Here is a 15,329-nt window from a genome sequence, read left to right on the forward strand (position 1 = left end):
GAACGCAAATGCCCATCAACTGACATTTCTTTTAAGACTTATTTTATTGTAATATTTCTCCCCACACCCTCGTTTGTACTTGCTGTGTCTGTTCATTTTCCTTGTTTCTCTAGGAAGCACCAGAAACCGAACCCAGGACCTCCGATATGGGAGGGAGACACCTAGTCGTTTGAGCCACCTCCATTCCCTGCTTTGTTGAGTCTCTCATTGTGTTTTTCTTCTTGTGTCTCTTGTTGCGTCCTCTTGTTGCATCAGCTCGCTGTGCCTGCCTGTCGCACCAGCTCACTGTCTTGCTCATCCTCTTTAGGAGGACCTTTCGCTCCCTACTTTGTTGTGTCTCTCATGTTTTTCTTCTTGTGTCTTGTTGCGTCAGCCTGCCGTACTTGCCCATATCACCAGCTCATTGTCTTCTTTAGGAGGCACCTGAACCAAACCAGGGACCTCCCATGTGGTAGGCTGGAGCTCAGTCACTTGAGCCACATCCACTTCCCTCAACTGACTTTGTGTCTTGTGACACTGACATTTTTGAAGAGTTCAGGCCAGTTATTTTGTAGAATGTCCCTCAATCTGAATTTGACTGCTGTTTCCTCCAGACCAGATTCAGGTTCTGGATATAAGTGGTATATTCATACAATTGAATATTATTAGATAATAAAAAGGAATGAAGTACTGATATATGTGTCAACCTAGTAAAGGAAACCAGTCACAGAAGCGCACATATTGTATAATCCCATTTATACGTAATATCTGGAACAGGCAAAACTGCAGAGACAGAAAGTTGATGAATGGGCGCCAGGGGCTGAAAGGGGGCTGTAGAGTGGCCGTGAATGGGCGGGTTTTCTGTTTGGAGGCGTGAGACTGTTCTAGAATTAGTGGTGATGGCTGCACACAGTAAGTGTATTGAGGACATTTTGTATATTCAGCCGCGTGAATATACTAAAATCCACCAATTGTACCCTTAAAAATGAATCCAGTGGTATGTGAATTTCATCCCAATAAAAACATGTACTTTTAAAAGAGAGCTGTAAATTATGTATTAACTTCTTGATTGTAAAAAATCGAATCTGTTAATAAAAAAATGGCACATGCTCGTTGCAAGAGCAATTGTAAACACCGCCTTCCCGAAGGAAGGGCCCCCTGAGGTAAGCCTGAGACGGGCGGTTTCCCGGCGCGAGGAAAGAGGCTCCCGCCCCAGAGGAAAGAATGCGCCCCTCAACCCCCCCACACACAGAGCACTCCCTCCCGCACACACACAGAGCACTCCCTCCCGCACACACACAGAGCACTCCCTCCCGCACACACAAGCACATGCACACAGCAACCCCGCACACACCCCCCCGCACACAGAGCACCCCCCGCACACAGAGCATCCCCCCCCCGCACACAGAGCACCCCCTGCACGCACACACCTCCCCGCACACACAGCACCCCCTCACAGCACCCACCCACACACACACACACCGGCTGACCGCGCGGAAGGGAAGCAACAGCAGCCCGAAACCCGCCCGCGCCGCCTGTACCCGACGTCGGGGCGGGATAGTCGGAGCCAGGAGAGCCCCGGGCGGAGCGCGCGGCCCCACGCGAGGGGCGGGGCTCGCGGACTGCGAGGGGCGGGGGCGGGGGCGGGGGCGGGGGCGGGGCTCGAGGACGGAGGGGCCGGCCGCGGGCGGGGCGGGGCGCGCTTGCGGACTGTGAGGGGCGTGGTAGGGAAGGGGCGGGGCCGGGGCCTGGAGGCGGGGCCGGGGCCTGGAGGCGGGGCCGGGGCCGGGAGGCGGGGCCGGGGCCTGGAGGCGGGGCCGGGGCGCGGCCTGCGGGCGGAGGGGCGGGGCTCGGGCTCGAGAACTACGAGGGGCCGGGCGCGGGAGGGGCCGGGCGCGGGAGGGGCGGGGCGGGGCCGCGGGGCGCGGCTTGCGGGCTGAGGGGCGGGGCAGGGGCGGGGCCGAGGGGCGCGGGTGTCTCCCGGCCCGGACGGCGGCTTCGGCCGCAGCGGGCGGCCGGGGCTGTGTGCTCGTGGGGCCCGCCGCCTCGCCGGGGGCCCGCCGCCTCGCCCGGCGCCCGCCCGCCATGCCGCCGCCCGCGCCGCCCACGGAGCTGGTGCCGTCGGAGCGCGCGGTGGTGCTGCTGTCGTGCGCGCTGTCGGCGCTCGGCTCGGGCCTGCTGGTGGCCACGCACGCCCTGTGGCCCGACCTGCGCAGCCGGGCGCGGCGCCTGCTGCTCTTCCTGTCGCTGGCCGACCTGCTCTCGGCCGCCTCCTACTTCTACGGGGTGCTGCGGAACTTCGCGGGCCCCTCGTGGGACTGCGTGCTGCAGGGCGCGCTCTCCACCTTCGCCAACACCAGCTCCTTCTTCTGGACCGTGGCCATCGCCCTCTACCTGTACCTGAGCATCGTCCGCACCGCGCGCGGGCCCGGGACGGGCCGCCTGCTCTGCGCGTTCCACGTCGTCAGGTGGGTGGTGGCGCCGCTGGCCCTGGAGACCCCCCGACCCAGGCCCTCGGGGGGTGCGGGGCTGGTGCTCGCCCTCACAGCCCGGGCTTGGTAACTTGGCAGCACCCGGGCAGCTGGCCCAGGACACTGTGTGCCCTCCCCGCCTCCTGCTTCACCGCATTCCAGCTCCTCTGTCAACCCCGGGGAGAAGCGCCTGGTCCCCAGGCTGGGAGTTGAGGAGGCGGCGGCCCCGGGAGCAGGTGGCCGCCCCAGCTGCTGAGCCCGCACCCCCCCCCCCCCCAGGTCCTGCCAGCCTCACCCCCGCCCCAGGCCACCGCAGGCGCTGTGCCCTCCGCCACTCCCAGGACGCGGACGCAGCGCCTCGGCTGTAAAAGCGCCCGAGGGACCACCCTGCTGATTTGTTTTGAGGCTAGTGGCAGAGGCGGGCGTGGAAAGGGCTGCGAGCCTGCCTGGAGTCGGAGAGCAGGGAAAGCCAGGGCCTCGACCTGCCCTCGCCGAGGCAGCGCCCCAGGAAGCCCCCACCTGTGGAGGAAGGTGGGCCTCTTCTCCGTGTCAGTTCAGGTTTCGAAAATCTCGCAGCGTCCTCTGCTGAGCCAAAGGCAGGCGTCCTAGGGTGCATTTCCTCTTCTCCCTGCCCCAGATAATACTGCCCTAATTATAGGTCCTTTCTATTAAAATCTTGAGTCCTTTCCAGGGGACTGGGAGGACAGTCAACACTTTGGTAGAGACAGGTCACCTGGTGCCTCAGTGGGGAGGCCACAGCCTGTGTCACGTGTCCCTTGACCTCCAGCCCTCAGAGCAGCTGGTGTCTGGAAGACTAAGCGACCTGCTTCTCAGCTGTTCTAGTCAAGATGGTGATTCTGTCACCCCAACCGTGCCTCGGATGCTGCAGGGATCAGCAGAAACCTGTCCTCTCTGCGGCATCCCACGTGACCCAGCAAGTCCGTTTCAGGGACTCAGTCCCGGAGGGGCAGCTTGGGTATGCGTAGCGTGCGTTCAAGAGTTCACTTGTACTGGAAAAGGAGCCCAAGACTACATCTCTCTTTGCCAGAACTTTTGCTCTGTTTCCTTTTTTTCTTTTAAAATAGTGAAGGCAATATAATATTTTTTTGGATGGATATAGAGGACCTGGTGCAGCTGTCTGTACAAGAGAGATTTCCTAGCAAACCTGAGTTGGGAGAGCTTTCTGTTCACTTCTCACCGGTAGGGGCTTTCTAGCCATGCTCTCTTTTACTTAGGAATCACCTCCTTCTAGGAAAGTCTGTGTCCCTTTCTGACTTTGAAAAAGAAGCAAATTGTTCATTTCGTCTGTTGAATATGATCCACCAACTTCTTGAAAGAAAAAAGAACAGAAAATGACCTGTATCCAAGCTAGAAAGTGAGTTTGGCAATTTAGTCCTCAGAAAGGAAGTTAGCATTCAAGGGAATTGGCTAAAACCTATGTAACACGTTCATTTATTGACTGAGATCCTCCCAAAATATATTGCCAAAGATCTTGCTAAGACTATATTATTTTGGAGGATTAGTCTGTTGTTGCCAAAGGACCTGTTAGTGTGAGAAATCTTGTCTTCAAGCATAAACTATATGACCGATCTGCTTTTAAAATATTTTGAACACTGAAAATCAATCCTTTTCTTCAAACCATCCCTTCTTGGAAGTTTGGCAGAGGATATACTCAGACAAATAGTAATGACAGTTGATAAATAAGTAGAGAAAAGTTTTGTATCATTTTTCATTAAATTAGAAGAAAACTAATACTAACCAGAATACTAAGCTAACATGATAAATACCAGTAAAAACGGTATTTTCCTACATTATTATTGGCAATGTAAATTGGAATAGCTTGCAGAAAGTATTTGGTTCACCCCCCCTTGACCCAGTAATCCTATCTCTGGGGACCTAATCTGAGGAGATAATCCAAAATATGTACAGAGCTGTATCTACAAAGCTTTTTGGCAGCGCCTTTATGATCATGAGAATTTGGAAGCACCGTAAATGTCCTACAGTAAGGGAACAGTAAGTTCCAGACCGTGCCCAGGATGTCATGCATCCAGTGTTGGTTGTAGACACCATCATCCATATTTTTTAAGAGAAAAAAAAAGCCATCTATAAAACTGAACAACTGAAGGGCAAACCTGATTGCAACCATGTAAAAAGAGGAGGCCGGGGAGACTCTGCGCAGGCACGAGTGCCCAGGCAAGTGGCCACATGCCTCCTGAGAGTCCCCTGGTAACCGTGGCAATATCTAACAGCACTCCTGTGTGCAGGGCTGGAGTTTTTATTGAGAGAGACTTTTTTTTCTGATTGGAGGAGGAGGGCAGCTTAGACTTCATCCCCAGGAAACTTTTTTCACAAGCTGCATCTGGCTCTTGATGGCTTGCCAGGGGCACCCCTTTCACATTTGATAGCAGTAAGCCAGCAGGTGGGCAGGGTTACCCTCCCTGAGAGCTGCAGTTCTCCTGGGCTCAGTCATGGTGCAGGTGAGGCGCAGGTGAGGTGCGGCTCAGGTTTAGAACCTAGAGTTGAGCCAGGGCTCCTCCAAGGATTTGATCTTGTTTCTTCTCCACAATAAAATTTTTTTTTTATTGAGATATAATCCAACAATAATTCTTTAACTTTCCAGATTTCCCAAATGTTAAGATTGAACCATGTCAGCTTAGCTGCCTGCTCCGGTTCTTTTTTCCCCTGAACTATTCTAGAGTAAATTGCAGACGTGGTAACCTTCAGCCTCTAAATACTTCAGGGTCTGTTTCCTAGAGACAAGGGCAGTTTCTTACATAATCACCTAAACTTACCCAAAGCAGGAAATTCACACTGAGCAATGCTATTATCTGATATGGGGTCTTTGTTGAGGCTTTGTAAATTGTCTCAATAATGTCCTTTGTAGCAAAAGAAATGTCCGGCTCATGTATAACAGTTTTCCTGTCTCTCCATTCTCCCTCAACCTAGCCTTTCCGCCTGTCTTTGTGTTCTGTGACACTGACAGTTTTGAAGAGTGCAGGCCAGTTACTTTGTAGAATGTTCCTCCGTCTGGATTTGGCGGCCGTTTCCTTCGCGCCAGATTCAGATTTCTGGGCAGGAATCTCACAGAACTGTTCCAGTTGCATCATGTCAGGTGGCAGTGACTTTGGTCCCACTCCCGGCCAGGTTGCCTTCGACCACTTGGCTAAGGGGAGGTCTGCCAGGTTTCTCCACTGTGTAAGAAAGAAATCTCCTTCTGGAAGAAAATAAGGCTCACCCGATTGTGGAGAAGAAGAGAATTTATTCTCAATCTTGCAAGAAGGGACGCACAACCAGAAAACGTGGCTGGTGCCCCAAACAAAGAAAAATGACACAATTTATACCCCTAAGCCTAGCGGCCAAAACCTTCCTGCATTTCTCCATAGATTGGATACTTCAGAGGTTACATCTGAGAAGTCTTACTTTCCCACGCAAGTTTCCCAATTTTTTATTAACTGCTTCTCCCATCACATTCCAACCTTTTTAGCTTTTACCTGCTCCTTTTGCCAAATAAGGTATGGAATTTAGTGCTGAATTGGTATTGACTTAGCTTTTCTTGTGCGTTCTTTTTACTGACCATAAGACTGGCTTAAGCGGGTTTCCTTTGTTCCTGCTTAACCGAGGAGTGGGAGACTGAGGCAGTAGGCTGCCAGGTTACATTAATATTTTCTTCCTTTATGTGAAAACTAAACTAATCTCTGTTTTTTACAATCACCCCTCTTTCTTTTAAACTCTTTTTAGTTTTCACATTTCCATTCAATTTTTTAAGGGCTATTTCACACTCTTCATCATAGGGGTCTCCTTCTTTAAGGGGGTACAGATTGTTTTGCCTACACTGTATGGGCATTTGTTTGGTTAGGGCAGTTTCAGTGAGTCTTTGAACTAGCCTGCGGGCACAAGGAATGATACAGCATCTGACTGTGGTAAGCACCCCAGCTGAGATAATGAGGGAAGTTAAGATGGACAGTGCAACCCCTTTCCATTTTCCAAACCAATTTTCAAGCTATCTTGTGAGTGAATTGCTAATGCCAGAATTCTCTGCTAATTCCTCAGTTAGGGCTGTTAGGCCTTGTAAAGCTTTAGTGATAGTTCCGTCAGGGGCAGTGTTTTGGGGATGAATGTACAGCAACTACCTCCAATCATAACACAGACTCCCCCTTTCTCAGCTTGCATCATAGCTAAGGCCATGCTATTTTCCCATGCCATTCTGCTAGTAGCATCTAATTGTCCTGCAATTCCCTTAACTGCATCCCTGGTGTAATTAATAAATCTCTGTTGATTATAATAAATGTAATTAGTCCAATCTACATTTTTATTAATGGTGACCCACCAGAACAAGAATGACTCAAACCCAGCTACTTCCTGATTTCTAGCCTTAAACTCATCTGGGACTCCTCGGGGAACTCCTATATTGTCTAGATAGATCTGCTCGTCAAAGGAACCAAGTAAAACGTCTCTTCTCTCTCCCTCCCTGGGATGATATTCTCGCTTCTTTTTCAAATGCCGAGGTGAATGGGATAGCCAGTTGGACCAGAGCACAGGTTCCGCCCCACCTCTCAGGCAGTATTGGTCGGAGAACACCCTTTCCACAGGACCACCACAGGTCTGCTCGAGGTCTGACCAAACTGGAGAAATTGTCAGTACAATCACTGCTTACATTCCACACTCGTGTACACGAGGCCATAGTTCCAAGGTCCCAGAATCCTTCCCCCTGTCTAGAGAGACAAGCAGAGTGATTCCCTGGGCCCAGACGCGAGGCAGATATGGCCTTGATGTTTCCGTTTTTGACTGGGGGGAAGAGAGAGGACAACGTAGTACAATTTTCACCAGGAGTAGCATTCTGGAAGAGGAGTATCATGCACTTAAACTCCCTTTTATGCTTTTCCATACCTAGTGGAAAGGGTACATGAGCTGTGGGCCAGCCTGTTGCACAACCGTAACAGTTGCTTTTGTTCAGACTCTGGACTGTGTATTTGATCCATTCTACCCAGGCATTTGTGTCCCCATATCCTGTCTCTATTTCTATGGTTTGCTTAAAATCTACTGCCTTAAATATCCTGACTGCTTTGAGATCACTTTGAAACGGGGAACTGACTTTGGTTGGTTTTCCTGTGGTATTTCTGAAGGGTTGGCTGGAGAGGGCGTTGTTGACGTCATATCTACAGGGGGAGGAAGGATGCGGACACAGAGCCTCCCCAGAGGATCTTTACCTGTAACGTCTGCTCCCATTCCATATGCTCTATTGACTACTTGGTCCCTGCCGCTGCTCTCAGTTTCTAATTTGTCTGCTTCCTTAATATTATTACTACTGGATTGCACTGAAGACTTTTGTAGTCTGGCAGGGTATTACCTTTATAAAAGGTTATCTTACCCTTTAATGGCCTCAAACTTGGTGAGACCCATCCCATATTCACGGTCCATCCCTATACTGGGTAGTCCACCATACATCATTCCAGGAGGGGCAGGGGAGGGCTTGACTGTAACCATTCCCCACTGGCTGTGGGCACAGGTGTTCATTTTCCCTACTCAGCCATCACTGGTGCTCTAAATTCCCACAGTCTATTACTTGGCAGGTGTCAAACTGCACCGTCTGGGACTCCAAACCTTCAGTCACATTTATAACTAATTTGATGGGGCTAGTTGCTTCTCCAGTTTGAAACGTCATGGCTAGTAAGATTATTTTCACCTGTAACTTAAGATCTGCATTCCTCCTTTGGTATTCCAATAGGACTAGGGCCATTGTTGAGTAGGACGATACCCAGCTCAACTATTCCCCCTCCCCCAACTATTGTCATTTCAGTGTAATCTTTAAGGGATCTGAGGCTGAAATTATTTTCCAAGACTCAGACGAAGTTGTTGGGTACTTATCATCCGGTTCAGGTACTGGTCCTTTAACTCGAGTGTAGTGAGTGCAGCCTTTTTCTGCCATTTGGATTGCTCTTACAGTTGTCAGCAAAATTGATAAGGTCCTTCCCAGCTCGGTTGGAGTTTGGACTCTTTCCATGACTTGATTAGGACCCAGCTGCCAGGTTGGTGTTGTTGGACTGCAAATTCAAGAGGTGGAGTCTGAGCTAGCAAACCCCCATGTCTAAGGGATGACAAAGTAGAAGACAAGGCCAGTCTATCATTTTGAAGAAAGAGATCCTTCGACTTGAAGGTGGGAAGTTCTCCAGGCTTCCCAGGGAAGGGCAGACCAAAGAGTATTTCATAAAGAGAAATTCCCAGTTCCCTCCTAGGGGCAGTCCGGATTCTTAACAGAGCTATTTAACCCATGGTAATTTGGTTTCTAAGACCAACTTAGAGTGATTTTTTTTAAGATTTGGTTCATTCTTTCTACTTTCCCTAAGGATGGCGGGTGCCAGAGTGTATGGGAGTTCCATGTGATACCTAGACCCTGCATAATATTTTGCAACACTCTGGATGTAAAGTGACTACCATTGTCTGAATCTATATTTTCTACTAACCCATATTGGGGAATGATTTGTTCAAGGATAATTTTTGAAGTCCCTGATGCTATAGCTGAAGCAAGAGAGTATGCTTCTACCCACCCTGTCAGGTGATCCACAATAACCAGAACATACTTTGGTCGACCTACAGGGAGTATTTCAGTATAATCAACCTGAATGCTCTGGAATGGTCTGAGGTTGGGCTCCCTCCCCTCTTGCACTGGCTTTCCTAAAACTTTCTTATTAACTCTCTGACAGGTTATACACTGTTCACTCATTTGTTTGGCTATAGTATAAAGGCCCACACACCCAAAATGCTTGAGGACCAGGTCACACAGGGCCTGCACTCCCCAGTGACTCCCTTGGTACAAAACCGCTGCTAGTATTTCCCTCATTATTTGTTTATTAAACATCTGCCGGCCATCTGGGAGGAGCCACTTCCCTTGGCTATCTAAGGTCACCCCCAGTTGTTCTAGTTCTTTTACTTCCTTTTCAGAGAATATAGGATTCCAATTTCTTTGGGGATGGAGGGTATCAGGACCATTAGTTCCAGAGGGGAACAGAGGGAAGCCTCTTTGGCCTTCTCATCAGCCAATCTCTTGCCTTTTGCTTCAAAAGTGTGACATTTCTGATGCCCATTTATATGTACCATGGCTATTTCCCTTGGTAAGAGCAGACTGGCTAACACTTGTTTTACCAGTTCCACATAGACTAATTCCTTCCCTCTGCTATTGATCAATCCCCTTTCTTCCCACATTTTTCCAAAGATGTAGACCACACCAAAGGCATATTTAGAATCTGTGTAGACTGTACCATCTTTTTCCTCTAACAATTTAAGGGCTTGATTTAATGCACACAGCTCACAAGTCTGAGCTGACCAATCATTGGGCAGTTGGCCAGCTTCTTTCACCTCACAAGTTAGTCCATCAACAACAGCATAGCCATTGTGCCTTTTTCCTTCCAGGACCCTAGAAGACCTATCTGTGAACAATTTTTCCCCCAAATGTAAGGGAAGTTCCCCTAGGTCTGTCTGGACTCAGGTTTGGTATTCGATTAAGTCTAAACAATCATGTTCAGGAGTTTCTACCTGGTTGGGACCTTTCCAAAGCAAAGAAGCTAGGTTCAGACTATGATCAATTGTCAACATTAAATTGTCTTTTTCCATTAGAATCGCCTCATATTTCAGAATTTGGGAATCCATTAATCACCTTCCTGCTTTTTGAGACAAAATAGTCCTGACCTGATGAGGGGTGCTAACAACTAAGGCCCCTCCAAAGGTCAGTTTCCTGCTTTCTTCTACTAAGAGAGCAGTTGCTGCCACGGCCTCAACACACCCTGGCCGTCCCCTGGAGACAGGGTCCAGGATTCTGGAAAGGAAGGCCACAGGCTTCCTTTGGCCTCCCCAGATCTGGGTTAGGACTCCCAAGGCTGTCCCTTTACCTACTGTTACAAACAGACGGAAAGGTTTCTCGAGGGAGGGGAGGGCTAGAACAGGGGCTTGCACCAATGCTCGTTTGAGCCCCTCTAAGGCCTTTACTTCCTCCTCCTTCCATTCTAATTTGTCAGCTCCTCCTCCAATAGTTTTTGGTGTAACCGTTTGGTTAGGGATGCATAAGAATCTATCCATAATCTACAATATCCCACCAATCCCAAAAGTCTTAATTCTCTTTTTATCTGGGAAAGAGTAATTCAGTAATGGCCTGAATTCTTTCTGGATTTCTCTTCCTCCTTCATTCAGTAATGAGATGACCCAGGTATTTGACTTCCTTTTCTACAAATTGTAGCTTACTTTTTGACACTCTTAGCCCTTGATCTCCCAGGAAATTCAGTTAGCTCTTTGTAGTTCATGCTACCATCTGCTTTTCTTCCCCTGATATTAGCATATCATCTACATACTGTAAAAGGGAAATTTCAGATGGGACTGCAGATTTCTCCAATACTTTTTCTAGTTCCTGCAGCCTTGGGGTAAAACTGTCTCCTATATTGTTGTTTTCTTCCTGTAGAAGGATCCTCCCACTCAAAGGCATACAAGTCTCTACTCTCTGGATCAAGAGGACAGGCCCAAAAGGCATCCTGTAGATCTCCTACACTAAACCATTTATGATGACAGGGGATCTTAAACTAAGGAGAGCATATGGGTTTGGGGCTCCTGGGTGTTGAACTTGAACAATTTGATTAATGGCCCTTAGATCCTGTACCAACCTCCAGCTACTGTCCAATTTCTGAATGAGCAAGATAGGAGAATTGAAGGGGACATGCAGGGCTCCAGGAGTCCATCCCAAAGGAGGCCTTGGATGATGAGTTGAAGCCCCTGCCTCCCCTTAAGGGGAATGGGACATTGTCTTCGACAAATAACTGCCCCTTCCTTTTTCAATTTGATTTTAATAGGGGGTACCTGCAAACCCCCCTGTATTCCCTTCTCTCACCCACACTTCCTCTCTGATATCCTTTTCATCTTCTTCTGTGAGCATGGTTAAGATTACTTCTATCTGCCCATCCCTTACTTCCAAATCCAGACCCGTGAATACTATTAAGTCCCTTCCTAACAAATTACTCCTGGCTTCTGGGATGTACAACAAAGGGCTACAATTTGATTGTCCTCCCAAAAAATAATAGTGGGAGAAAGAATGGGGACCTCAATTCCTTCTCCTTTTACTCCTGAGACTGTAAGGGAACTGCCAGAGAGTTTGGTTCCTTTGGGGAGATGAGACACAGATGATCGGGCTGCCCCGGTGTCCACTAAAAATATAATTTCTTCCTGATATGGGCCCACCCTTAGAATTACTAAAGGCTCCCAGTGGGCTTTAGAAGTGAGGAGCCTCAGACCCCCCTAATCCTCAAAATTCATGAGGGGGATTACCTGACTCTCTTTAATCTCGGGCATTTGCTTTTGAAATGACCAGGCCTCCCACAGTGATAGCACGGTGCAGAATCTTGCATTCTCCTTGCTCCCTTATCTAAATAAGCCCATTTTGCATCTTTATCCCACCTCTGCGTCTCTGCCTGTTCCCCCCCAGCCCCCCACCCCCACTTATCTCCAATCTTTTCTTAACCATTTGATCAACTGTGCTTATCATAACCTTTGCTTTCTGTTTTTGTTTTTCCTCCTCTCTCCCAAACAAACACTTTCTGGGACTCAATAACTCTTCCAGTGGCTTATCCATCCATCCTTCTATTTTCTGAATCTTCTTCTGAATGTCAGGCCAAGACCCCTTCGCATAGCTGACTTTTAACATTCCCTGAGCCACAGGATCATCAGGGTCCATCCCTGAATATTTCCTCACTTGGTCCCTTGATTGTTGCAGTAAGCAGAGAGTTTCATCCTTCTGGGCTACTTCAAAGGCCTTATTCAAGTTGTGAGATTTGGGTACGGCCAGTTTGATCCCCTGTATAATGAGGTCTCTAAGATCTTTCATGTACTCTGTCCCCCAGGTCATTATTATCCCAATTAGGGTCTGTGTTTGGGAACTCCTGTTCTGCTGCCATTACCCCCTGCCCTGGGGGATGCTGCCTTTCCCACTCCTTCATAGCTGCCCTCCGCACTGTTCCTCTTCTCCCGTAAAGAGGATATTCAGTATGGACATAAGTTCGGGCCAGGTATATAAGCTAGGACCTAGGAATTGAGCTACTTGTTCAGCCAGCCCCACTGGATCTTCCATTAGAGATTTCATCTCCTTTTTGAAGTTCCTTACTTCAGTACTCGTCACTGGGGCATTTACATAGCCAATCTCCCCTGGCCCCATGGGTACTTCTCTCAGCGGATACAAAGGCTCAGTGGAGTTTTGCTCTTTCACTCTCTTCTCTTCAGGGTCTGGGGAATGGAAAATTTTGTATATCTTTCTTACACTGTTCCAGTTCTTTCCTCTGCTGTTGGTGAGTTGTAATCGGTGGGGCTGTTGGCCCCAATTGATTCTCTGGTTCCCCAAGGTTTAGAATGGGTTCTGTGGGGCCCTCCAAGTCTAATGGCTCTTCTCCCAGGAGGGGAGGGGGAACATAAGGAGGAGGGAGATTAGACAGGGGGCCCCAGGCTTTAGTTTCTCCAGCTTTAGTTTCTGCAGCCTTAGTTTCTTCAAGCTTAGTCTCAGGGTTTAGATTTTCAGCTTTGATAGGATAGAGTGGCCCCCTTTCCCTTTATCCAGCACATGGCATGGTCGGAGTCTTCTTTGGAGAAGGGTGTTTTTCCATTAACACACAGTACAGGGTCTGCACAAAGCCAACCCCCATATGCCCCGTGTTTTGGCCAGAATACGTCAGGTGGTAAAATACTTTCCTTGGTCCAGATACAACAGCAGTATTTAACCATTTTCTTCTTGTCTTTTTCCCTGGTCTGATCACTGTCAGTCCAAAGCCTTAACATCCTCCCTAATGGACTATCTGGAGGAATGTCTCCGGGGGATCCTACAGATACCCTTTACCCTTTTTCCCAGGTGACTGACTGCCTCCATTTCCCGTTCTGGATCTTGTCTGGGTCTCTTTCTCTCGACTCTTTCGCTTTGTCCATCTCCGGCCCTTTCCCTCGTGGGAGAAGGGAAACGCAAATTGGGGCTCCGCACTCACGTCACACTGTATGTCACGTGTCTCATGCACGTACAATCAACCTCAGACTCTTCAGAATTTCTGACCACTAAGGTAATACTTACTAGCCCTTGTTTTCACTTTGGTCCATGCATGGAGTCACTTGGTCAACGAGAGGCAGATTTTCACTTCCCTTTTTCTCATCCTCAATCAGCATATCTAAGCGTCTGTTCTCGGGTTTCTTGGCTACCAGAGGCGAGACCCCCGCTGGTGGAGTCCAAGACCACTTCAACAGCGGGGCGCGCCTCCCCGTCATCCACCCGGGGCGTCTGCTCTCTGAAGCTTCAGAATCCCGGGCAAGCCCCCAAAGCTCTAAGAAAGAAATCTCCTTCTGGAAGAAAATAAGGCTTACCCGATTGTGGAGAAGAATTTATTCTCAATCTTTCAAGAAGAGGTTCACAATCAGAATGTGGCTGGTGCCCTGAACAAAGAAAAATGACACAATTTATACCCCTAAGCCCAGCATGCAAGCCCTTCCTCTGTTTCTCCATAGATTGGATACTTCAGAGGTTACAGCCTATCCGAGAAGTCTAACTTTCTCATGCAAGTTTCCCAGTTTCTTATTAACTGCTTCCCCCATCACATTCCAACCGTTTTAGCTTTTACCTGCTCCTTCTGCCAAATAAAGTATGGAATTTAGTGCTGAATTGGTATTGACTTAGCTCTTTCTTGTGCATCCTTTTTACTGGCCATAGGACTGGCTTAAGCTGGTTTCCTTTGTTCCTGCTTAACCTGGGAGTGGGAGCCAAAGGCAGTAGGCTGCCAGCTTACATTAGTTAATATTTTCTTCCTTGATGTGAAAACTAAACTAATCTCCATTTCTTACAGCTGCGAAGTTTCTGTTTTCCATTTTCTAGTTAGTTAATACTGTTAAGAAATATTTGAGACGATACAAACTTCCACCCCAAGAGTTTTTTAGCATCCGTTGACCTCGCTGGTATTTTGAGGTGAATTTCCTGGCGGTAGTTGCCTTTCTAAGGTTGTATGAAAGCATCCAGCTGTATTCACGAAGCCCCTTCCCATGTGTCTTAGCTCATGAGGTGGCAGGAAACAGGCCCCCTCTGGTACCTCCACGTGGCACACATCCCTGGCCGCCTCTTTACAGCCCTGAGAGGAGCGGGGATGGAGCAGCTGTGGGTGAGGACACTTCCCTTCAGATGACAAGCAGAACTGGCCGGAACCCTGCCCGGCCCCCACAGAAGGTCACCTGCCTTTTGACAAGTGGTCATCAGCCCCTCCACCCCAAAGTGGTAGACTCCTGAGTGATGGCGGAAGCCAGAGAGTGAACCGCTGCCTGCAGCTGGCGGGGGGGGGGGGGTACTTGGGGCTGGCCACGGTCATCTCCCACGTCAGCAGAGAGAGGCCTGGCCGAGCCGGCTGCCTCCGGTGCTCCTGGAATTTATTCTGACTCTGCTGTGACAGGCTCGGACCTGGTCACAGGCCCCGGCAGGGGCAGGCCGAAGCCCTGGGCCCCCTTTCAATGTACCTGCCCACCCTCTGGAATCCACCTGGGGGTCCAGAAGAATTGGTGGCACCCCAAGTTCACCCTAAAAGCTCTGCTCTGTGAGGAGTTCCAATGTAGAGAAAAGGGGGAACGTGGGCTCCATAGCTCTCTGCGGGCTGCAGTGACAAGCCACAGGGCAGAGCGGGGCGCCTTGGGGGTGCTCTCCGAGCAGGCCACGTCTCGACGAGGGGATGAACTCAGCAGCACCCCGAGTCTTCTTGGTGCTCCCCTTAAAAACAAGAGTTGAGCTGGTTTTGTCTGCTTCCCCCCCAGATGTTTTCAGAGGTCACTGCCGTGAGCCAGGCCAGTGCCCTGCACCAGCTGTGTGCGGGGGCCGGCCGCTCAGGGGAGCCGTGG

General features: G+C 49.5%; 1 protein-coding gene across 1 annotated transcript in view; it reads left to right on the top strand.

Annotated features, from left to right (window-relative positions):
• The first annotated feature begins 1,956 nt into the window (after nucleotides 1-1,956).
• GPR157 (G protein-coupled receptor 157) overlaps nucleotides 1,957-15,329 on the top strand; it is a 37,914-nt gene continuing 24,541 nt past the window's right edge. Inside the window, exon 1 of the mRNA XM_071217797.1 lies at nucleotides 1,957-2,447. Coding sequence (XP_071073898.1) covers nucleotides 2,065-2,447 — 383 coding nt within the window. The 5' untranslated portion in view covers nucleotides 1,957-2,064. The remainder of the gene's footprint in view (nucleotides 2,448-15,329) is intronic.

This window comes from Dasypus novemcinctus, chromosome 9 (genome assembly GCF_030445035.2).
Source record: "Dasypus novemcinctus isolate mDasNov1 chromosome 9, mDasNov1.1.hap2, whole genome shotgun sequence".
NCBI classification, from domain to species: domain Eukaryota; kingdom Metazoa; phylum Chordata; class Mammalia; order Cingulata; family Dasypodidae; genus Dasypus; species Dasypus novemcinctus.